Source organism: Otolemur garnettii, unplaced genomic scaffold (genome assembly GCF_000181295.1).
Source record: "Otolemur garnettii isolate 467f Iridium unplaced genomic scaffold, OtoGar3 scaffold00004, whole genome shotgun sequence".
Lineage (NCBI taxonomy): Eukaryota > Metazoa > Chordata > Mammalia > Primates > Galagidae > Otolemur > Otolemur garnettii.
This window is the reverse complement of record NW_003852399.1, coordinates 26,887,604-26,912,595: the sequence shown is the minus strand read 5'-3', so window position 1 is coordinate 26,912,595 and position 24,992 is coordinate 26,887,604. Positions and strand designations below refer to the sequence as shown.

Genomic DNA, 24,992 nt, shown 5'->3' with positions numbered 1-24,992 from the left:
TGATTATAAACATTCTTTTATAAATGGAAAGTGCTATAGAGTGAGAAAAGTAATCTCATTCACATATGCTCCAAACAAAATGGTTTCAAGCCCATTATTTTTGTTTTTTGTTTTATTTTTTACTAAAAAGCATCAACTACAGAATCTTAAAGAGAGACTTCCAGAGATACATATCAGCCCTTTCTCACTTTTCTTCACTTCCATAAAGTTGACCTGTTTGTTTGTCTTAGTCATTTTACTTTAATTTTGACCACTCCCAGTGTTAGAATGGATTAGAAATAAACACATCTAAAGGGATAGTCAGCAAGTTTCTCACAGTCATAAAAAGAAGCTACAGATAAGAAAAGGGAAAAAGCTAGAAACCACCAGAGGTATGAGTATGGATTCATGGTTTTTAATATATTAACTGATGAATAGATACAGAGACAAAGATAGGTATGTATACATGGATTAGCATACATACATATACTTCTCAGTTCTACCTGCTGAAAGGGCCTAGAAGCAGTGACACTCCAGTAGCCATGAGCATACTTAGCACCCAGTTTTTAGTTTCTAGATAGCATTCTTTAACAAAAGAAATCAAGACTCCTTAGAGAAATGACTGATGCCCAAAACAGAGTGGGGAAAATGCAAGATAAGCCTGAAACATCTTGTGGCCAGAAAGTAAAGAAATTCTCAAAACTGATGGGCATATGGCAAAGGATATAGGCCCTAACTTAAAGGAGTTCCCAATAGCCAAAGCTGGTTCAATTTAAGCAACAAATTAAATAAAAATAGTATTATAACCTATAATATAAATAAATAATTGAACCTGTAAATGGGGTAGAAGAGGTAGCTTTAGTGGGGATGCTAGTTTGAATCCTAGACCAGAAAAAGGAAATTAATAGGAAATCATGACAAAGTTTAAATAAGACCTATAAATCTTGTATTGTATTGTATCACTGTGTATTTCCTGATTTTAGTCTTTGTGGTATGGTTACATAGGTGAGTGAAGGGCATGTAGGAACTTTGTACAGTATGTTGTTGGAATTTTTAAGTAGGTTTGAAGTTATTTCAGAGTTATTTCAGAATAGAAAGGTATTTTTGTGTTTTTAGGGGACTTGGAATAGGTGATTTCTAAGATTTCTTCCATTTAAACTTATTATATTACAGTGGTACAAGATGAAGAATATCAAAGATCTAAACACTTCTATTTCCTACTGATCAAGAAACAGCCAAAAATAGAATTCGATTCTAAATTGTCAGTTCAGGCCAACGGAACATGTCCTGACCAGACCATATCCTATTGTACTCGGTATCATGTTGAATAAGACGGTCCTTGCCTCCAGCATGCTCAGTCTGCTAGAGCTTGAAAATGATCTGGTCTTCCTTTTTAATCACTTATATTACTGAGGTGTTACTTCCTTTATGTTTTAAAATAATGAAGTTAGAATGAAATAGAAATTAGTAGGTCTTAAAAATTTATACAGGGAAATAAGAACTCTCAAGAGGACCTGAGATTTTTCAATCTAGGTGCCTGAAGAGATCATGATAACCATTAAATAAAATAAGTAACCAAGTAAGCCTTTGGTATTAAGCACTTTGCGTATGCAGGACCAATAAGACATTTACATTAGGCTTATCACAGGATAGTTAGATATGTCGGTATAGAGCAGTATGAAGATAGAAGATACGTTTAAAGATATGTTTAAGAATGAGGGGTAGGGCTAGGCATGGTGGCTCATGTCTTTAATTTTAGCACTCTGGGAAGCTGAGGCAGGTGGATTGCCTGAGCTCAGGAGTTCAAGACCAAGCCTGAGCAAGAGTGAGACCCCTGTCTCTCAAAACAGCAGGTTGTCATGTTGGGCACCTGTAGTCCCAGCTACTTAAAAGGCTGAGGCAAGAGGATCACTTGAGCCCAAAAGTTGGAGGTTGCAGTGAGCTATGATGCCATAGTACTCTACCAAGGGTAACAAAGTAAGAATCTGTCTCAGGAAAAAAAAAAAAAAAGAATGAGGGGTAAACTAGTCCTGACACTGCCTTAATGCTCATTTTCTAGATCAGCGGTTCTCAACCTGTGGGTTGTGACCCCTTTATAACAATGAAAATACATCCTGCATATCAGATATTTACATTACAATTCATAACAATAGCAAAATTACAGTTATGAAGTAGCAACGAAAATAATTTTCTGCTTGGGGTCACCACAACATGCATGAGGACCTCTATTAAAGGGTCGTGGCATTAGGAGGTGTTAGAAAGGTTAAGAACTGCTATTCTAGATCATTGTATTGAATTAAGTTTATGCTTTTACAATCCCATTTTGGAAAATTTCTGGATGATCAATTGATGTGTTTCACTTGGCAGATATTTACTGTTGAATAGTTTTCAATATTTCAAGAAATATAATGCCATTAAGTCAGAAAGTTATGAAAGAAATTATAAACAACATTAATAAAGATGGTTTTATGGAGTTTTTTTCAACTAAAACAGTTAAAAATTTCACTTTCACATTTGGAAACATAAATAAAAACTGCCCCTTTTTTGGTTCCACTTCTTCCCTTCAAAACTATTCTTTCTTTGATAGGAAGGGGGAGTAAATCTTCTTTATCATGCTGTTAGAAAACATATCCCAGAATCAAAACACTGAGATATCCTGGTAAAGCAGAACGAGTAATATAAAACTGACATAAAGAGACCTCCCTCTATCCTTATCTGTCTGGTTGAATCATTCAGGCTGAATGGGATGGGTAGGAGGTCTCATCATCAAGGGCCTAGGCTACATTGGCACGTGGCTTCCCATGGGGGGGCCTCATTCCAGGAGCAAATCCCACCAGCATCATCCCAAGTAAAGAAGGACCCATCTTCAGCATCATGGAAGGGCCCTTCTTATGGGGTGCTGGCATCATACCAGGGCAAGGAGGACCTGGAAGACTGGGGAGAGGTGGAATCATCACCCCTGCAGGAGGGAAGAGCAGAGAATTTAGTAGGAGGTATTTCTCCTTGTTAAAATGCAGCCGTTGTTTTGTAAATCAGGCTCTGGGCATGCTTTTCCATCCAGTTCTGATAGTATTTCACATTCTCTTTGCATTGTCTTTCTCACAGATGGAGAGTCATGGGTGAGGTATGTATAGCAGTAGTCACAATAAAACTCACGATAAAACTTGGGCATGTTTCCTCCAAGCCATTGGCTGCTTCATTCTGTCAATAAAGGTGGTTTCTGATTTCTAGGTATTTGGGGGGTTGATTGCTTTTTTTGTTTAAAATTTTTTGTTCTATATTGTTTTTCTTTAAGTGGAATATAGCTTTGAATCAAGATAGTTAAGGTAATTGTGTACATGAAATGAAATTTCAGTGCTACAATATAGTTAATGAAAAAAAACCTAAGAAATTGATTTCGCCATGATAATTTTTTAACAGAAGTCTAAGTTCTAATGCTTTTGTGGTTGTGATGCCTTCTGTGGAGGATTAGAGGTTTTGTATCTTATTTCTGCAGTAAGAACATAAGACATACGTGAAGTTTCCAAGTCTCCACAGAATTGAAAAGTTGGTGTGGGTACAATACTTTGAAACATGTGTATACTGTGGGCCTAAGGTGTTTTTTAATCTTTCATCTTTTTTTAAGATCAAATATCATTAGAAAAATAAGCCATGGGCATTACAAACATGGTCTGGTGAAATTCAATATTCACAATGACAATTTAGAATATGAGCTCCTTGGGAGGAAAGTTAACTCACCACTCTGACTTTGCATCTAAATACCTCAAAGTGTGCCATTGGTTTTATGAAAAGGTTTTGATCTACACTCCTAGTTTAAGTTCAAAAGAAACCCTACATTTTAAAGTGTATTCCTTTTCTGAGTATATTTACTTTGAACTACAGCATATAGTTTTTCTCATAAATCTAACCTGCCACTATCTGTTTTTAAGACTTTGTAAACTTCAAGTGGTTATGATGTGTGAAGTTTGGATTAAACTAAATTTTTTAGAAAACACATGTTATGTATTTTGATTGTTTTGAATTTTAACATGGCCCATCAAGCACTTGAGTGTCTAGCAAAGTAATATACTATACTGTGTTACTGTAGGAAATCACAGAAAATACCCCTTTCCCGACATGTTAACTATAGACAAATGAAGCAGCTGTTCTTATTCTTTATGTAGTTGTTTGAAAAACTTGCACCATTTAATGAAAATGTCTCTACTCATAAAACTTAAAATGCTCACACATGGAAAAAGTCATAATGTTTTGGCAAATATTGCTTTGTTAGGAATGTGAATGAGGTATACCTGCTTAATAACTAGAATTCTATGTAAGTGGCATGAAACTGTAGTTTCAGAAAGCCAACTGAAAAGAAGACTGACGGAGGATGAATTAACACTCTTGAAAGTGCAGCTAGGTCTTTTCCACACATATTTTGACAAGGGAGAATTATAATGTATGCCCTTCTCTATTTCTTTTTTCCAGGCATAATTCTTGGGTCATCATTTCTACTCAGCATAAATGATTTTCTCCTTAAAACAAGTCTCAAAGAAAGAAGTCGGATTCTGATAGGACCATCTTGTGCTACTGCCAATCTGGAAGCTAAATGGTGTAAACACAGTGGCAGTCCAGGCCCAGAACAATCAGTACCAAAAATATCCATTGATTTAAGAGGAGGTCTGCTACAGGTCTGTAGGGATTGGCCATATTTTTCCCATAAGTTTTTAACTGACCTTTGTTCATTTTTTGAACTATTTCACTAAATTTTAAATCTTTGGTAAGAAAGGATATTGTCAGATTGCTATCTTATTAAACTTTTAATGGATTTATTGAGATATAATTTACATACCATACAATTCACCTATTTTAAGTATATGATATAGTGCTTTCTTTGTATAGAGTTGTACAATCATAACCTCAGTTAGTTTTGGAACATCTTCATTACCACCCTTGAAGAACCCATACCCATTAGCAGTCATACCCCATTACCCTGTAACCCCCTCTCCAAGCCTAGGAAACTACTAATGTACTTTCCATCTCTCCAGTTTTGCCTCTTCTAGCCATCTCATGTAAATGTTATTGTATAATATGTGGTCTTCTGTGACTGACTTCTTTCACTTAGCATAATGCTTTAGTGGTTCATCCATGTTCTAGCAGGTGTCAATATTTTAATCCTTTTATGGGAAAGTGATATCCCATTATATTGATATAGCACATTTTTTTTATCTGTTCATCATTTGATGGACATTTGGGTCTTTTCCATTTTTGGCTGTTACATATAATGCTGACCTGAAGATTTTTTTTTTGTGAACATAAGTTTTCGTTTCTCTTGTGTATATAACTAGGAGTGGAATTGGTGGGTCAAACTTTGTTTTAATGGTGGACTTTTTCTTTTCTTTTTGAGATAGTCTCACTTTATCACCCTTGGTAGAATGTCATGTCATCATAGCTCACTCACAGCAACCTTAAACTCCTGGGCTTAAACGATTCTCTTCCCTCAGCCTCCCGAGTAACGGGGACTACAGGCACCCACCACAATGCCTGGCTATTTTTAGAGATTAGGTCTTGCTCTGGCTCAGGCTGGTCTCAAACCCGTGAGACTGGCAATCCACCCGCCTAGGCCTCCCAGGTGTTGGGATTACAGGCATGAGCCCCCATACCCAGCCTAATGGTGGACTTTTCTAATTACAAAGTTGTCAACCTGTCTTAAGCACAGAGTCAATGGCAATATACTATAAGAACTATTTCCTAGCAGTAGTTTCTTAAATATTATGTCTGATAAGTGAGTCACATTACACTATCTTAAGCATTTATCTTATAGGGAAGTACGGAATTATAAGGCCATCCAACTTATTTCTTGATTTTCCTTGTGTGTGTGTGTGTGTGTGTGTGTGACAAAGTCTAACTTTGTTGCCCTCATTTGAGTGCCATGGTGACATAGCTCTCAACAACCTCAAACTCTTGGGCTCAAGTGATCTTCTTGGCTCAGCCTCTTTGGTAGCTAGGACTGCAGGCACCCACCACAATGCTTGGCTTTTTTTTTTTTTAGAGATGGGGTCTCATTCTTACTCAGGTTGGTCTCAAATTCCTGAGCTGCAGCAGTCCACCTGCCTCAGCCTCCCAGAGTGCTAGGATTACAGGCTTGAGCCCCCGCGCATGCATGGCCCTCTTGATGATCTTTTATTTGGATAATTTGTAATCTAATCTTTATGTGATTTGATGCCTCCCCAATTTGGAACAAATCAAAAATCTTGAGAGATTCATAATGATAGAAAATTGTAATCAAGTTTGTCAATAATGGAGACATATTCAACATGAATGTTTTTGTTGTGTGTATTGCTTCAGCTTGTCACTAGTTCTTTTAATGATACAGAGCAAGACTTGAGGGATCCTCTTTACTTACCTTTTGCGTGTGTTGGCTTTGGAGACTTTCAGCATCTATCAGAAATCTTTACATAGTGTATTTAAGCAATTATGCATGTAGTTTTATTTTACCTTATCAAGAATATTTATGATACTACCTTTTCCCCAAAGCAGCAAAGTAACTTTTTATTAAAAACAATAACAGCAAAAACAAAATACAGTCTATCATCTCTAGATTATAGTCACTGTCTTTTAACAACTTAAAGTCTAGATCACAGAGTTCTATTCCCCAGTTTGACTTTTCATCTGTCTTTATTTTTCAGTAGTGAATAAAAATAATTTTGATGAAAACAAAAGTAGACTTAGTGTTATGTCTCTTATCTTCATTTATGAGATGCCTTAATTCTAAGAGCAGAAATAGCCTAGGATTCAAAGCTCTCCCTCAAGTTCTAGGGATGTACTTTTCTACCACTGTGTATTCTTTTTTCTTGTGTTTTACTTCATTTTCTTAGGATTAATAGTAATATTGCCTTTATCCAGTATATAAAGATATATTTAACATTATTGAAAATATAATTACTAGGCATTTATCACTATCATTTACTGGTCATACTTCTGTTGTAAATTAGTGTTATTCACATGCAGAAATAGAAAACTTGGTGTTTCCTCTAATAGAGAAAATTAAGTTTTCTATTTCTGAAACTCTACTGTAGCATCATTGAACAGCTTCCTTCTCTTTGTCTCTGAATAAAACTACAAAGAAAAGAACTCTATAATAAAGATTGTGTATTTATAATCTCAGACAAAGTGTAGGAAGCTATTTCACAAAGTTATTATTTTATTAAAATTTTGGCCTACTATATCTTTATTGCATTCTGTCAGACCCTAATAGGTATTTTTCTCTCATAGCTAAGTTAATTCATAAATATTACTTCACATCAACATAATTTCATTAATTAGCACTTACAATTCATTATTCATGCAATAAATGATGTAACTGATTTTCTTGTTGTCGTATGTTTACTTAAGTAATAGAATTCTATCCTGTAGTTATTTATTTGTTAGAAATAAATTTTTTATCAGTAATTAAATTGAGCATGATTATAGACTTATATTAATCCAAACATGATTATACCTAATTAGTCTCAAGGAATGTTTTTATTTAAAAGGCACTAGAATGTTTTGTATGATTTTAAAGGTCTTCTGGGGTCAAGAACATTTGAATTGTTTAGTTCTTCTACATGAATTACTCAATGGATACCTTTTTGAGGAGGGAAATTTTGAACTGCAATCTTCTGGACCAGTACCTCAAATACCATCTCCTATGGAAAGGAATCAGGCATTTAAAAGTGAACAAAGTTCAGATGACTTACGGACAGGTCAATTTCAGTATATACAAGATGCTAGTAAGTAGCAACAACTTCAGTATGAGAGAGTGTGTGTGTGTGTGTGTGTGTGATGTATTTTAAATGCATGTTGACTAAATAACTTGTTGAGATGCTTAAAAAGTACATAAACACTTATAGTACAAAAATAATGCATTATCATTCAGTTGCTATTGACAGAAATTCTTAATTTCTTTCTGTATGAAGATGATTGACTAGCTTCTTTATATTCTTATATTCTTTTTTCTTGCTTTAATATATCATGTTCCCCTTTAAAGCCATACAATTAATTATTCTTTCATTTGACAGACTCTTTGAAACTGCCTAGTGTCTATGAAGTCTTATTTTATAATGAAACTGAAGATAGCCCAGGGATGATGTTATGGCGATATCCAGAACCTAGGGTGCTCACTCTTGTACGAATAACTCCTGTGCCTTTTAATACCACAGAGGATCCAGATATTAGCACAGCAGACCTTGGTGATGTGCTTCAGGTATGTAATGACTACTCATTTTAAAATAAAAATATTGGGAGAAAGTACTGATCTCATATTAGGAAAAATATTTGGAGCAAGCCTGCTTCTTACATTAATAGTGTGAGAGGGAAATATGTAATTGTCTACATGTATGTTATGTATACACACAAAAAATTCTTATAAGAAGGAAATAATGTAATTCAGCAATTTCAAAATTCCCAGTTGTATTCTGTTGTGGGTAGATTATATGGCCTCTAACAATAATGGGATAAACAGATACCATTCACCTTTACTGAGCACCTACCCAATGTCCACACTCTTCAGAGTTTCTAAAAACTGTTCTGCAAGTTAAGATATGCCCATGTAAGCCAGAATTGGATGATTGTAGTTTTTGTATTCAAACAGTAAATTATCTTGGAGCTTGTGGTAGGCTGGTTTTCAATCTAACATGAGATCATACTCCCCATGGTTTGGGAAAGTTTGCTGCTTGTCAGTTCTCTGAGTTTAATGTAAATGGCATGGTAGCTATCACTATATTATTATTGTACCTATTAACATTCTACTGATCTGAATTTCTCCTAAAATCCATTTCCCTCTTAGTCTTCCACCTATTACACACCACGTACTTAAAATCTAGGAATCATTCCTGATTGCTTTTTCCCTAACCCATCTACGAGTCCTGTCAGTTCTATGCCAAAATATATCCTTGTTCCATCTACTTCTGCCTGTTTCTATTGGTACAACTTGAAAGTAAGCTACCATCTTCTGTTCCCTTCTACAATAGCTTCTTAATTGCTCTGTATTTTTTGTATTCTTGGTCACTTATAATGCATTCTCCAAGCAACAGCTTAAGTGATGTTCTTAAAATGTACATATTATGTCACTTCCCTAACCTAAAAGCCTGTAGTGACTTCCTCTAATGCTTAGAACAAAACTCAGTTCTCTTGCTGTAAACTACAAGGACCTATGATTCCTTGTATGTTTTGGTCACATATTTCAAGCCCCTAGTTCGTAGATACTTTTCCCAAATTTTTTTAATGAGTTATCTGTTCCTCCTAAATGTGTATCATGATAGTCTTATTTAATCACCCATAGGTATTATTATAGTCTTATTTAATTGTTATATAAATTCCTGCTTATATATTTAGTCAGATATCTTCTAACTTGGTAACAGTGAAGCATGTAATCATTTTGTCCAGTGAACTAGAGTGTGCAGAATGATCCAGGTTACCAAAATGTCAGCAGTTTCCACTTTGATTCCTCAGTCCTCAGATTTCTTTCTCTTCCTATTAAGATTATATTCATAATTATGTCCTCTGCTAGTATTACTTGGATTACTTCTCAGTCAAAATGAAAATATTCATATATTAAACTTTCAGCATCATGTAAGGGCTTCTTCCCAACTGATTTTTAGGTTCAGTCTTATAGCTAAATATTAATACCTATATTAACGTAAGTCTGATAACCATTAGTGGTCTTATTATGTCAATTGTATTAAATAGGGCATCATCTGAGATAGTAAATACATCCACTGATAGCATGTTCACTATATTCTCACTGCTTTTAGAGGGATAGCAGGGCATAATAGCTAAGAGGATGAGCTATAGCCAAAATGCATGGGCTCAAATTCATGCTCCATCACTTGTAAGCAGTGTCACATTAGGCAAGTAACTTAACCACTCAGCCTCAGGTTTTTGTTTTGCTTTTTTCCTGACCAAAAAATTAGGCTGCTAATAATGTGATGATTAAAAGAATTAATGTTTTTAAAACACATAGAACAGGGCCGGGCATGTATCAAATGTTATGTAAGTATGAGTATTGCCAATATCATAAGTTGTGCATCCTACTACAAAAGTCTGAAATACTACAAAATCCAAAACTTTCTGAATGCCAATATGATGTTCAGAGGGAATGCAGTTCACATTTTGGATTTTTGCCTTAGGGATGCAAAAATTTAGGTATGTGTATACAGATATTCCAAAATCTGAAAAAAAAATCCTAAATCCAAAACACTTCTGGTTCTGAGTATTTTGGATTAGGAGTATTCAACCTATACAATGGCAATTATTGTCAGAACTCTTCTATCAGGCATAAACACAGGCTAATCCAAGAAGAACCTGATGGATGATGACTCTGCAGACCTGCTAGTGTGGTCCAAGAGATATGGGACAGTCCCAGGGACCCAGGCTTGGCACATAAGCAAAACACTACATAAAGGAAGCCTGGCAAGTTTTAGCAAGCAAAGCAGTGATATCAAAAAGGCCTTGCCATATGTTTCATATTTTGTTGAAAAAAAAGGGGGGAACCTAAACGTGAACAAAGTTTAAAGACAGGAATAAGGGCCTAGGGAGCAAGATAAGGTTGTAGCTACTGGAAGTTCAAAGGGAGAGCTAGATCCTAGTGGTGAGAAGGAACACTTGAAATCTGTAACTTAGATAGGGAAACAGAGCAGGAGTGGCAGCAAGGCTGACTGATGCCATCCTGCTGAGCTCTTAGGTCAATCATCATGTTCTCTTAACAAGGAGTAGAATTTATTCCAGGGCTTGGAGTTGGGGTAGGTCTTATCAGTGGAAACAATACTCTGAATTGTGATCTTATGACCATGCAAATTATTTTATTTCCTTGGAGCTTCTGTTAAGAACAGAAAATATGCAGCATGAATCACAGTTTCGTTTTGGTTTTTTCCCTGAGCACCTATAGTGACAGACCCTGGACTTGATCCAGGGAATCCAGATAAGATACTTTCCACTTAGTAGAAGCTCATTCTAGTGGGAATATTTCTATAGTTGTTTAGGGTAGAAGAGACTCCCTAATTTTGGCTTTCAAGGAGGACCTGTCTACTGTCAGAATCATTTTCCTACTATATGTGATCATCTCTGGATGTGTAAGAGTCACAGCTAAAATACTATATAGCTGTGACAGGGAGTTCATAAAAGGAAGGCCCTTTAAAAATAATAAGAATAATAAGTAAAAGGAAGGCTTTTTGTCAACCTGGTACAGTGCAGATAATATGGGCTTTGAAGTCTCTCAATTCTTGGCCCTTTTTTAACTAACTCAGTGACCTTAGGCAAACTACTGATCTCTTTGAGCTTCAGTTTCCCCACCTGAACATTGGAGTTGATGTTATTTACCTCTCACAGTTGTTGTGGGATATTATCGGTAATATACTTAAATTATTTACACATATTTATAAATATTGATTTCCTTCTCTCCATTCCTCCTTCACACACAAATGCTTGGCCACTAAAAGAGACTTCTAAATGGAATTCCAGCCTTTACTCTCTCTTTCTTCCAAAACCTACTGAGTTCTTGAAGGAACAGGTCAACTGAATAATTCTCCAAAGGAAACGTTTCGTAGCTCTTTTACCCTGCTAGACTGACCTAGTAGGCCCTGCATAACCTCATTGCCACACACAGCTTTGCCTTGCAGTCTCTAGATGCAATCTGTTCTCTAGTCAAACAAACTGGCCTATTTGATATTCCCCAAACCAACATATAACATCCCACTTCCTCTTTGTTTGAATCCCTCCCATCTGTGCCGTTTGAAGTCCTACCCACACTCCCAGAACAGCTATAATGCCATAAATTCCATGAAGCTTTTCCTGGAAATCATGTTCAAGTATGATATCATCCTCTCCTGTAATCCTATAGCACTTCATTATATCATTTTTGTGCTATTTTTCACCTTATTCCTCACAACTGAACTTACGTGTGCATATCTTGTCTCCCTCCTAGATTGTATGTCTCTAAAGGAAGGGATTGTATCTAATTTGTTATTATGTCCCGTATAGTAGAGATTATATTCATTAGTAGAGATATTCAATAAATGTATTAAGTGGATGAATGAATGTATGAATTTCCATGTTCCTATCTTACATTATTCAAAATTATTACATTATTTATGACTATTTCATGGGGCTAACGAATGTGATTTGGTTTTCCACCCTGAACTATATATCAGGATGTATTGTGTTATTCTTCAGTGATATTATCTGCTGTAAACACACTATCTAATGTCATTACATTACTCAGCCTCTTGATGAGATCATTGAACATTCTGCCAAGTCCACTTGCCCCCTCAAACAGAGGCTAGTTCATAAATACAAAAATAGATTAATCTTCTTGGCTTTAGTCCTGAAAACAGAATTGAATTTGGATGAGTTTTTCCTTCAGGACTATTTAGTTCATATGAAAAATTGACCTTATGGAGTTGAGTTATAATACAAAACACTCAGATTTGTCTGTTTATATTCTATCATTCCATGATGGTTAATGAAATTTATTTTAAAAATCCTCCAAATCACTTTGTGGAATTTACTTTACAATTATAATAATGAAAAATATAGAAAACATGTCTATAATATTACATCAAACTAATAGGTTCTGAATAAAAAAACTAAGGTTACTTTATAATTTTATCATGTTAAATTTTAAGTTATATATTTAGATGTCAATAAGATTAGCATCTAATGTGGTAATTAGCATCTAAGTGGTAAAGTAATGTTACCAATGTAGAAGTAGTATTGTGTGGTTAATGTAAGTCTAAATATAAGAAATTTCTGGCATTGTAGCTGACACTAAGTTTTCCTTTCTCTCAGTCCTACTTTGTCCACTGCCTGTTGAGGATTCCATTTTGAAAATCCCATGTTCCCAGCTTATAAATATTCAATTAGTCCTTTGTAGTAGAATTGATAATGGATATGTTAATGGCTGTGTAGATCTGCCATGGTATTGTTCATGTTTCCTCTTGGGGAAAGATAGCCTTTAGTTTAGCCTATTGTAACATACCAAATGAAGATATCTAAAAGTTTTATGCAGCATATAAATGAAAATAAAAGAATACTATAATGAGGGAACAAAAATAAATTCTGAAGCTTGAAAATGCCTTTTTCATCAGGAAAATGTTATCAAATTATTCAGTTTTGGTAACAAATTTATTCTTTTTTTTTTCCAGTTAATTCAGTTTACCCTTCAAGTATCAGAATTTCCCAAATTAGATGAATCCTCCTATGGTAAAAGTTTCAGAATTTAGTGCAGAATTCTTGTGTGGAAAAAAATCACAACTAGAATCCTTAAAAGATATCTTTACAAAGCAACAGGAAGAGAAAAAACAAAAGCAAGCTGTGTCATTTTTTTATTTCTTTTTTTTTTTTTATCTATTAGCCATTTAATTAGGTTCTTTTTAAGAAATTTAAAACACCATTTTATGAGGGTAAGCTCCATTTGTCAGAGCAAACACGGATCGCAGGTAGCCTTGGAGCTGAGGAATAGCCTTGATTTTCGAAAAAATTTGCAAGTCCACAGCTTTTTGATCAACCTTGCACTGTTCTGTTATCTCGTATTTCTCTTTTTCTGTGGTGAAGATCTCACCTTCTTGGTGTCTGGGCTTCCGGAGCTTCTTCTTCTTGAAATAAGCATCAGTAAGATGCTTCAGGATTTTAACATTACTGATGTCAATTTTTGTGGTGGTGGCGATGACAAATTTCTGGTGTGCCCTTCGTAAAGGAACTCCATTGAGGGACAGAGTTCCAGTCACAAGTAGCAAGCCACCGCCCAGTTGCTTTAGGAAAACCACGTTCTTGCCTCTGTAGCACCTAGTGAGGATAATTAGAATGGTCCCAGGTGCGATACTAGATCGCAGTTTTCTCACATGCTGACTAAATGGTTTTTTGCCATGGCTCAATAGCTTTTGAGGCACATCTTCGGTGGGATAGTATCTAGGCATTTTGCGAAGTTTAACCACCCGAGTACCACCATTCTTGTCCCCACCAACTGGTTTTGTAAAAGTGACAAGGACCTTCGCCTTCATCTTCTTTTCCATCTTGGATTTAGCTGCCGTGTATTTCCCCTTATACATCGCCTTTCTGGAATACATGGTGGATCGGGAATATCTGCCTATTCCTCTGACCAGAACAGGATTTCGGCTGCAGTGGGGCATCCCCTTCTTGGCCTTAGGCTTCTTCTTTTTATTAACAGATTTCTTCTCTTTAAAAACCAGTTTCTTCTCTTTAGAAACTGGCTTCTCAACTTTTTCACCCACCATCTTGCAAGATGGGAAAGAGATGATTTTTTATTTCTGATGGAGGAGAACAGTTAGCCAAAGAAGTCATTGCACTTGTGCCTTGATTCATCCAATTCAAAAGACAAAGAAGTTAGTTTGTAAAGTAACACTAATATGATTATAAGAATCAAAGTGAAACTACTTTGGAAGAATTTTGAATAAAACAAATTGCATACTTAGAAATTAAAATGCTATGATATGAATATCCCCAAAAATTCATGGGTTGAATTAATAGCCAAAAGCCAAAAATAGTTAATTAACTGGCCTTGAATCATGAAACTTTTAAGTAGAGAGCCAGAAGTTTTATCCCTGGTTACTCTAAAATTTATATTATTTCCCATGTATATAAAAAGTTAGGGTAGCAATCTTGTCATAGACAATATACTAAGATAATAGTAAGCCACCCCACTGAGAAATGTGGAAAGAAGGAAAATAAAATTATCCTTTTACTTTAAACTGTTAAATCATGAAATAATGAATCAGATTTAAAGTATGAAAAGTAACTTTAAATCGATAAAAGAACTCCCAAGCACACAAGATGGATTGGGCATTAGGATACCTAAAGAAAGAATGTTACCTTCAGAAGAAGGACTAGTCAGTCAGCTCTGGGATCAAGGAAGGTCAGGGAAGCATTTGTTGGCTGAGGCTTTCCTGCCAGCACCAGAGAAATGGTGCCCAAGTGTATGGTTCACCTGGTAGCTAAATCCCCTTTATGGAGATGAATGTAACAGCTGTCAAAGCTCTGTGTCTAACATTCAAATCATGTAGCCACCTGAACAACATTCGAATAATTTGGCTCCCAACGCAGTCTGTCTACAGAGAGAGTTTCATACACTTGTCCAGCCAGCATCAATGTCCAGGTTACTTGGCAGTTACATATCTCATGGTAAATTAATAACTTGGCAACTGGTTTATATATCAGTCTCTCTAGTGAACTTTGTTAGCATGAGTCAGCATTCCTAAGTCTAGTCAGGGCCAGTACACCACTGAAATTTCTGAAACTACAGGACCAACAGCCAGATTTGAATTGTGGTGAATCCATCACATTAAATGCCCTCTTGTGGCTACCTGCCTTCCTAGCAGGCCCAGCAGGCTAGCCTTTCCCAAATGACATCTCTGTTGTTCATTATGTCATAAATCTTTTCAAACTTCTACCTCCAGTTATGAGGAATAAGGATAACATGTATAAAGCATCTAGCATCATGCCTTACATAGTTAAAGACTTAATAAATTATTATGATGCTCAATACATGGTAGCTGTTACCATCATCATCATCATCATCCTATCAATTGATCAAAGCTCCTACATTCTACTGTGTTGGGCCAGGAAATCCCTGTTTTCTAAGAAGGATGTTTTTGTGTTTATAGTCTATTAATGTCATGATAACTGTTAGAAATGTTGGCTCTGCGTGTGATTGACAAATGGAATGCCTTCACTGAGAGTGACAGCTGCACAGTCAGTGGCCTCTGTGGTAGTGTGCCAGCCACAGTTCTCCAGGTTGCAGGTAGCAGACACCCTACTGAAGCTAGCTTAAGCAAAAATAGAGAGGGGTTAAATATCAAGATACAGCAGAAGTCTGAGATGCCAAGAGCACAATGCAGCTCTACAGGCATCTGGTAGGACTGGGGCAGGATCGAATGATAGGAACCCCAGGGAGTATTCACTACTATCCCTTTTCTCTGCTGCTTTCCCCATATGTATTTGTTTTATTCTTTCCTTTCAAGAGACTAGCTTTTATCCTCCACTTCCTAGGCTGTCTTGTAGTTTCCCCATAGCTCCCAGAGATCCCAAAGTTACCTTTACAAGTCCAGCCTCTGTTCCAAATCCACATTCCTAAGTGATCCCATTTGGTATCAGTGCTCTTGGCCCAGTCAACTATGCCCTGAAGGGGCTCACATTTTACTGCATGGCTATGAATTGGGGGCCATTATGAACTTTTTAGAAACCCACCAAGAAATCTACCCTGTGTCACATCTGAAGATCTTAAAAGTTAAATGGATCTCTTCTGCCTGAAAAGGAGATGAATACATGTGACATTTAACATATGATTTCAGAAGTTTATTGACCCATATAAACTATGTCTGAGTCTTTGGTGAGGAATCATAAGAACACAAAAAGCTGCTGGGGCTTTTTAGCTCAGTATCAACTAGGATTAGATATGGATATGAGAGACAGAAAAGACAAAATACCAGTAGCTTAAGCAAAATAGAAGTTTATTTCCTCTCATACATGGGAATAGTCTGAAGGTGGGTGATCTGAGACTGTGTCTGTGCATAGTCACCAGGACCCAGGCATCTTCCTGCTACCTGCTCCCCAGCACTTGGTTTTCACTGAACGCTGCACAGGTCCCCTACTGCAACCACAGGAAGAGGAAAGAACCAAAAAAGAGCATACCACCCTCCTTTGTCAATATTTTTGAAATATCCAGCATTCCAGAGTCCAGAATCATGTCACATGGTCACACCTCCTTTAAAAGGAAATTGGGACTTGTTTGCTGAGGAAGGAAGAAAGAAGAGATATTAGAAGACAACAGTAATCCCTTCTGGCTTAAGACTGACCACTGTCCATGGTCTGCTGTGCCCATAACCCTCTTCTCTTGCCTGACTATGAGATTCACTTAGCCTGTGGTGTAGTGACAAAACTCTTTTCCAATCTCATTAATGAAAGATCTGCTTGAGGCAGAATCTGTAGAGAACACTTAAGCAAATAAGATTTTGAAATGAAAAAAATAATAGTTTGAAATGCTAGCATTCCTTGCCCTTCAAAAAGCAAGAGGTGGGGAAAGAATCTGTCAGTAAGATGTGCTTTTAAAGTAAATGGAAAACATTCGCAAACTGGAAGAATACTGAAGTCACTTTTGTACTGTCACTTTATTTGGTGGTAGAAATTTTATTTGCCTATTTCTCTTTTCCTATTAAATACTCTAGCATTTAAAGGGATGGGAAATTTCTTTCTGGAAATGAAGAGCTATGCTTAGCAATCAGAGCGTGTTTGATGTTTACTGCTCAGTAATAAAAATGTTTGGGATATAAAAGAATGACAGGGTAGTAAATATGAATTGATGATCTATGAGCATTTTTTATGAATAGCTCTCTGGCAAATAGAATTTCCCCCTATGATATTCACAATAAAAACCGTTATTTATTAAGTATAGATTATTTCTTGAATGCTACATTGTTGAAGAGAGCAATAAAAAGAGGCAAGCACAGAAAGGCAAACAAGGCCTAGCTGTTAAGAGCACAGATTCCGGGGATAAAGTCTCTGAGTCCAAATCCAAGGTCAGCTAGTAACCTTGAGCAAGTTATGTAATTTCTCTGTATTTTAACTTTCTCTTCTGCAAATTGGGAATAATAATAGCTCATACCTCAATTATCGGTAGGAATAAATTATTACTAGATGTAGAAAGCACTTGAAATAGTGTCTAACATATAGTAAGTGCTGAATAAGTCTTAGCGATTATTATACATCACCAAAGGCTTACTGTCTCCAGGTGCCAATTTGCCTCTTGTTCTATCCTAGATTTTATTTTATTTTATTTTATTTATTTTCTATTTCAGAATATTATAGAAGTGCACAGGTCTTGGTTACAGAATTTGCTTTTGTACATTTCAGGTCAAAGTTATAAGTGTACCCTTTACTCAGAATGTGTACATTGTACCTGTTAGGTATGAATTAACCCACGTACTTGATTCCCGCGGAGTTCTACTTCTGTATAGGCACATAAGTGTAGATCTATTAGTTCAAGTTAGTATCAAGTACATGTGGTGGACTTTTTTTTCCATTCTTGATACTTCACTTAGAAGAATAGTCTCCAGTTCCATCCAGGCTATTATAAAAGATACTAGTGTTCCATTTTTTATGGTTGAGTATACTCCACAGTATACATATACAACATTTTATTAATCCACTTACATATTGATGGACACTTGGGTTGTTCCCACATCTTTGTAATTGTGACTTGTACTGCTATAAATATTTGAGTACAAATGTCTTTTATAAAATGTCTTTTTCTCCTTTGAGTAAATACCTAGTAGTGGGATTTCTAGGTCAAATGATAGGTCTACTTTTAGCTTTTTGAGGCATCTCTATACTGTGTACTATTGATACTTTCTATAGAGGTTGTACTAGCTGCCTTTGGTTTTAAATGTTAGAGGAAAGTTGTGATTTGATTGCAAACTATAAATTTTTTATCCTTCTCAAAAAGATATTAGCCTGAAAAAAATTATTTTTGGTCATGTATTTTCAAATATTCATCCCTTCGAATTTTTTTTATTCAACTCCTAATTTAAAAAAAAAAACAAACTAATGTGGTGATGCATGCCTGTAATCCCAGCCACTTGGGAGACTGAGACAGGAGGATCACTTGAGCCCAAGAGTTCAAGTTCAGCCTGGGAAACATAGTGAGACCCTATCTCTTAAAAAAAGAAAAAAATCAAACTTTATTACTTTACATATTTTGCAGCAGCATTCTCAAATGCAACATCAAAATTAAGGATCTTACTTCTTTTATGCTATTTGCACTTTTTTTAGTAGCATTGTTGAGACACAATTCACATACCATACAATTCATTCATTTAAAGGGTACAATTCAGGTGGCACCTGTGGCTCAGTGGGTAGGGCACCAGCCCCACATACTGAGGGTGGCAAGTTCGAATCCCGCCCTGGTCAAACTGCAACAAAAAAGTAGCCGGGCATTCTGGCAGGCACCTGTAGTCCGAGCAACTTGGGAGGCTGAGGCAAGAGAATTGCCTAAGCCCAGGAGTTAGAGTTCCTGTGAGCTGAGCTGCCACAACACTACCAAGGGCGATAAAGTGAGACTCTGTCTCTAAAATAAAATAAAGTAATAATAACCAATTCAATGTTTTTTAGTATATTCATGGAGTTTTTCAGTCATCACAAGAATCTGTTTTAGAACATTGTTATTACTTCAAAAAGAAATCTAGGACCCCTTAGCTACCACTGTCCATTCTGCCTGTCTCCCAGCCCTAAGGAACCACTAATCTACTTTCTGTCTCTCTATATCTGCCAGGGCTAGACATTTCATATAAAAATAATTATATAAATGTGGTCTTTTGTGACTGGTTTTTCTCATTTAGCTTAACCATGTTAATCATTTAACACAATGTTTTCACACTTCATGTTACATCATGTATTTCATTTTTTTCTTGCCAAATAATATTCCTTTATGTACCAGATTTTACTTATGCATTCTTCAGTTGATGGACATATTTGTACTTTTTGAAGCTTTATCTACTTAGACTCTGTTCTCTCCTACATGCTTAAGGGGAAGACCAAAAGGTGATGGTAAGGATTAATAATATTTATAGGGTAGCCCTTACATATCCTGAAAAGCTTCCAATCTAAGCTTCATGAAACAAGTATATTGGCAGCTATTACCAAGCAGAATACAATAAGTGTTATAATTAAAGTTCAGAGAAGGAAGTTAATATATAATAGTAGGAGATGAGTGTGAAAAGTAGGCTTAAAATAAGCTAGTGGAGGGTTTTAAATGCTGTGCTGAGACATTTGGGGCTTTATTCCATAACCACTTTATTCTGAAAGGGGAATCATTAAGGTTATTGAGCTCAGCAATGACCATGGCCAATTACAAAGGAAAGGATGAATTAGAGGGTACTATAGATTGGATGCATGTAGACTGTTTGGAGCACATATTAATTACTTAGAAATAATAACAATGACAACTAGAATGGGAAAGAGTAAATGAATGTAAGAGAGAGAGATCTGAAGGAAGAATAAAAATATTTTAATGCCTGGACATGGACAGTGATGGAAGGGGAAAATTAAAGATGACTCTGTGGGTCTGTTCTAGGTGGCTAGATGGATGTGCCACCATTTTTGAAGATTAGAAATGTCAGAGGAAAATGAGACCATCCAGTGTGGATGAGATAATAAGTTCTGCACTGAACACTTATAATTTAAGGTTTTGGAGGAATCATCACAGTCAAATGCCTGCCACAAACTTGGAAATGTGGGCTGACAATTCACAGAAGAACAGGGTTATTTAATAAATAGTTTTGGGAGTCATCCTCATAGAAGTAAAAATTGAAGCCATGAAAGTAAAATAAAGAGAAGTCACACTCAGAAAGGGAAGAGTTTAGAGATAAGAGAACTGAGGATAGAACCATGAGAAAGCTCACTACACCTAGTAAATAAATAGTTGAGAAAGAATTGTGATGAGTTGAATAATATGCTCCCCCAGTTCATTTCCATGTACGACCTCAGAATGTGACTTTATTTGGAAATAGGGTCTTTGTAGATGTATTAAGGTATGAGGAGGTCATGCTGGATTAGCATGGGCTGTAATGACTTGTGTCCTTGTAAGACAAAGGAAATTTGGACAGAGACACAGATCCACAAGGGAAAAGACCATGTACAAACAAAGGCAGAGTTTGCAATGGTACATCTGCAAGCCAAGGAAAACCGAAGATTGCTGAGAGCTAGCAGAAGCTAGGAAGAGGCAAAAAAGGATTCTTCTCCAGAGCCCTCGGAGAGCCCTGGCCCTGATGACCTCTTAATTTCGGACTTCTAGCCTCCACAACTGTGAGAGAATAAATTTCATTTTTCTTAGCCTTTAAGTGTGTGGCAAGTTGTCATGGAAGCTCTTAGAAATTAAGACAAGGATCAAGAAAGGACTAGTCAAAGAGGAAGGCCTAGGAGACTACAGAGTTTCCCAGAAGTCATCCCTAGAGTCACACATTGGGAAAATGAAAAATTGTAGCTAAATGTACTTTTATTTACAAAGTGTTTATTATAAAATTTTACAAAATATTTACAAAATATTCTCTGCATGTTGACCACTTCTTTATAAAATTTTGTAATGAATATTTTATAAATAAAGCCACATTTATCTATAGTTTTCCATATATATGACAACTTAAGGGGTAACTTTTGGGACACCTTGTATAGTATCAGGCAAGCCCAACCATAGTGAAGTTTGGAGAACAAGAAGCCATGAAAAGCAGAGTACATTGTGGAGTGGGGGAAAAAAGACAGAAAGCTGTAAATTTGACAACTTTGAGATCACTGTTGACTTGAAGAGGACAATATTAGTTTCTAGGGCACCATAGTAGAGCCTGTCCCTTAAAATAGCCCATCTCCTTCTTGCATTGTATGCCAGGATCATGATGGGCTGCTTTAATTTTTGGACATCTTCAGTAGAATGTAAGTTCCATGAGAATAGAGGCTGTATCTTGTGTTACCAATATTTCCCTGTTATCTGGAGTCTAGAACATAATAGTTGCTCAGTATTTGTGGAAGGGATAGAAGAATAGAGGAAAGAAGATAGGAACTAGAAGTTATGAATTTAGTTTACACTTGATTCTAGGACATGGAGGGAGTTGTTAATAAAAGGACTTATAAGTAGAGAGTTGAGTGATAAGATTCTCTTTAGAGACAGGAGAAATTAGAATAAGGTATCAGTTTAATAAAATAGAGAAAATCAGGGGGCGGTGCCTGAGGCTCAAAGGAGTAGGGCACCGGCCCCCTATTCCAGAGGTGGCAGGTTCAAACACAGCCCCAGCCAAAAACTGCGTAAAAAATAATAATAGTAGTAGAGAAAATGAGGAGATAATAAGGCCTAAATGAGAATTTGGGTTGTATCCATGTGCAATTGTATTGTAACTTGACAAAGTGATAGTATGCTGAGGACAAAAAACAAACTTAGAGAAAGATTCTAAGGGTTCTGGACTGGAAGTGCTAATTTTTTACTTTTCTTTTTTGTTTGTTTGTTTCTTTCTATTGTTTTCCAATTACCTCACTTAGTCTTTGTGCTACAAAAGCTTATCGTCTTATTTTAAAAAAAACTGTTACCATTCTTATTTTACAGATGAGAAAGTCTCAGAGAAGTTAAATAATTTTCCCAAGGGTGTACCATTGGTAAACCAAAGCCAAGATTCTGTCATACATTCCAATTATAGAACCTGCATTCTTAAGCATAGGGATGGAGATATGTGTGTGTGTACATATGTATATATGTATCAATTCATGAAAAAATGCCCTATTGAATTCTAAATACTTCAGGGTATCATTTGGGTATGTCCTTCTTAAGCTATGGACTTTCTGGATATTATTAATGTTTTTCAGATTTTTCTAGTTCGCAGATATGTTCCCAAAGCAATGGCCTCCCTCCCCTAAACACGGTTTTTTGAAATCACCTCTTTGACCCAACCAACTTCTATATTTTACTCTGTATTTTTATTAAGTTTATAATATTAAAATTATATTATAAAATAGTATTCTATCTCATTACATATATTATCAGTTAATGGAAAGATCCTCTTGCATTTTATAAGATTGATCTACACTAAAAGCTTGTCTCCATTTTCTGTATCTTGTGTCATGCTGTCTTTAAAGCCTACACTTACATAAATAACTTCAGATAGCAGCCATTTTTTTCACTGCTTTATCAGCCACAAAGTAGTGAGTCATTGAAAAAGGATACTCAGAATGTTGCCAAAACATCTAAATCATGTTTTAGGCTACCATTAGAAGGAATTTTGATAAGTGTGTTTTCTTGTTAACAGTTCTCTTGTCTCATACATTGGACTGAAATTGTCCAACAGCATAGTACAGGAGATAGCCTCTTAACTATCACAAGAAAATATTCAGAAAAAGGACATTTTCAGAGAAGAGAGATGAATTTTGTGGTTGTTCTTTAGTGTTACAAATCTTAGCAAAAGTTTCAAAGGACTCATTATTACCACAACCAACTCTGTTAACATAGGTCTCAAGCTTCATCATAGTGATCTTGAAACATACATAAACTACATTCGCAGTTATGTGTTGTATTTGTTGATTGAAAAATATTCAGCTTGGAGAAATACATTCTAAGTCAACTTTAAACCATTCCTCAAAAATAAACAGTGGTTTCATTAATTGTACCTGTATTTTTTTACTCTTTATCCTGACTTTTTTTTTTTTAATTCTCCATGAAGAAAGGTCATTTCAACTCTGAATTCCAGACATTGACCAGTAGCTAAATCATGGTATATCTTTATATATACCTTTCAAAGTTCCTTCCTATTTCATTAAAAAAAATTATCTACAAAGATGAGTTCTCAGGGGCAGCGCCTGTGGCTCAGTGAGTAGGGCGCTGGCCCCACATACCAAGGGCAGTGGGTTGGAACCCAGCCCCCGTGAAACTGAAACAAAAAAATAGCCGGGCATTGTGGTGGGTGCCTGTAGTCCCAGCTACTTGGGAGGCTGAAGCAAGAGAATCACCTAAGCCCAAGAGCTGGAGGTTGATGTGAGCTGTGATGCCACGGCAATCTACCGAGGGTGCCAAAGTGAGACTCTGTCTCCAAAAAGAAAAAAAAAAGAAAAGACGAGTACTCAGTTACTGAATTTTTTACTCTTGTTTAAATCACTCTTTTGAACACCTTAAGAAAATTAAGATGTACATAAAGCTATACACTTAAACACAGAAAAATAACCAATTTATTTCAGATTGACATGAGGGTACAAATATTTAGGTTACATTGTTTACATTTCTAAGTTGAAGTTCAAGTTGTAATTAAGCCCTTTAGGCAGAGTAGGTAATTTAGAGCTAAACTTTGACATAAGCTACTGTTTTTGTAGCATAGTTATGCTACAATTTTTGTATCATAGTTATGCAATAGTTATACAGTTATAAATTCAAAAACAAAAAATGGTCTTGAAGAATCATCCTTTTCAGGTCTCACTGCTTTTATATACACAACCCTACATTTTTTTTCCAAGCAATATTTTGATCTGTTTAAAATTTATACACCATGTTGAAAATCTTTACCACTTATTTTACTATTGAATATATAATAACCTTCATAGATGTCATCATAATAATATAATAAACACAGATCAATAAAATAATCAGATTACTACTCTGATTCCTGTTACCTGGTAGTAGGTTAAAGAACCTGTCTATCAAGCAATTTTTCAAGTACTTTTTTTTTTATTAAATCATAGCTGTGTACATTAATGCAATAACGAAGTACAGTGTGGTGTTTTCATATACAATTTGAAATACTCTCATCAAACTGTTTAGAAAGATTCACTTATACCCTTGTAAGATAAACTGTAGAGATGACCCCACCAATCACCCTCCCTCCACCCATTGACCCCCCTCCCCTTTCCTCTGCCTCCCCCCTCCCCATATTCTAAGGCTATAATTAGGTTATAACATTCTTATGAAAGCTATTAATTAGTTTCAGAATAGGGCTGTGTACATTAGATACTTTTTCTTCCATTCTTGAGTTACTTTGCTAAGAACATTTTCCAGCTCCATCCATGTAAATATGAAGGACGTAAAGTCTCCATCTTTCTAATTTAGGGCTACATAATATTCCATCGTGTATATATACCACAATTTATTGATCCATTTGTGGGTTGATGGGCACTTGGGCTTCTTCCATGACCTAGCAATTATGAATTGGGCTGCAGTAAACATTCTGATACAAATTTCTTTGTTGTAATTTGATTTTTGGTCTTCTGGATATATACCTAATAAAGGAATTGCAGGATCAAATGGCAGGTCTATTTTTCGTTCTCTAATTGTTCTTCAGATGTCTCTCCAAAAGGAATGAATTAATTTGCATTGCCACCAGCAGTGTAGAAGTGTTCCCTTTTCTCCACATCCACGCCAACATCTCTGGTTTTCGGATTTTGTGATATGGGCTAATCTTACTGGAGTTAGGTGGTATCTCAAAGTAGTTTTGATTTGCATTTCTCTGATGATTAAGGATGGTGAG

General features: G+C 35.9%; 1 protein-coding gene and 1 pseudogene across 3 annotated transcripts in view; one reads left to right on the top strand and one right to left on the bottom strand.

Annotated features, from left to right (window-relative positions):
- VPS13B (vacuolar protein sorting 13 homolog B) overlaps positions 1-24,992 on the top strand; it is a 777,819-nt gene that overhangs the window by 618,543 nt on the left and 134,284 nt on the right. For all 3 annotated transcript variants that reach the window (XM_023517476.1, XM_023517471.1, XM_023517472.1), the window contains exons 37-39: positions 4,447-4,649; positions 7,523-7,730; positions 8,019-8,203. In XM_023517476.1, the coding sequence (XP_023373244.1) occupies positions 4,447-4,649; positions 7,523-7,730; positions 8,019-8,203 (596 nt within the window). The remainder of the gene's footprint in view (positions 1-4,446; positions 4,650-7,522; positions 7,731-8,018; positions 8,204-24,992) is intronic.
- Positions 13,344-14,243, bottom strand: LOC105887842 (annotated as a pseudogene).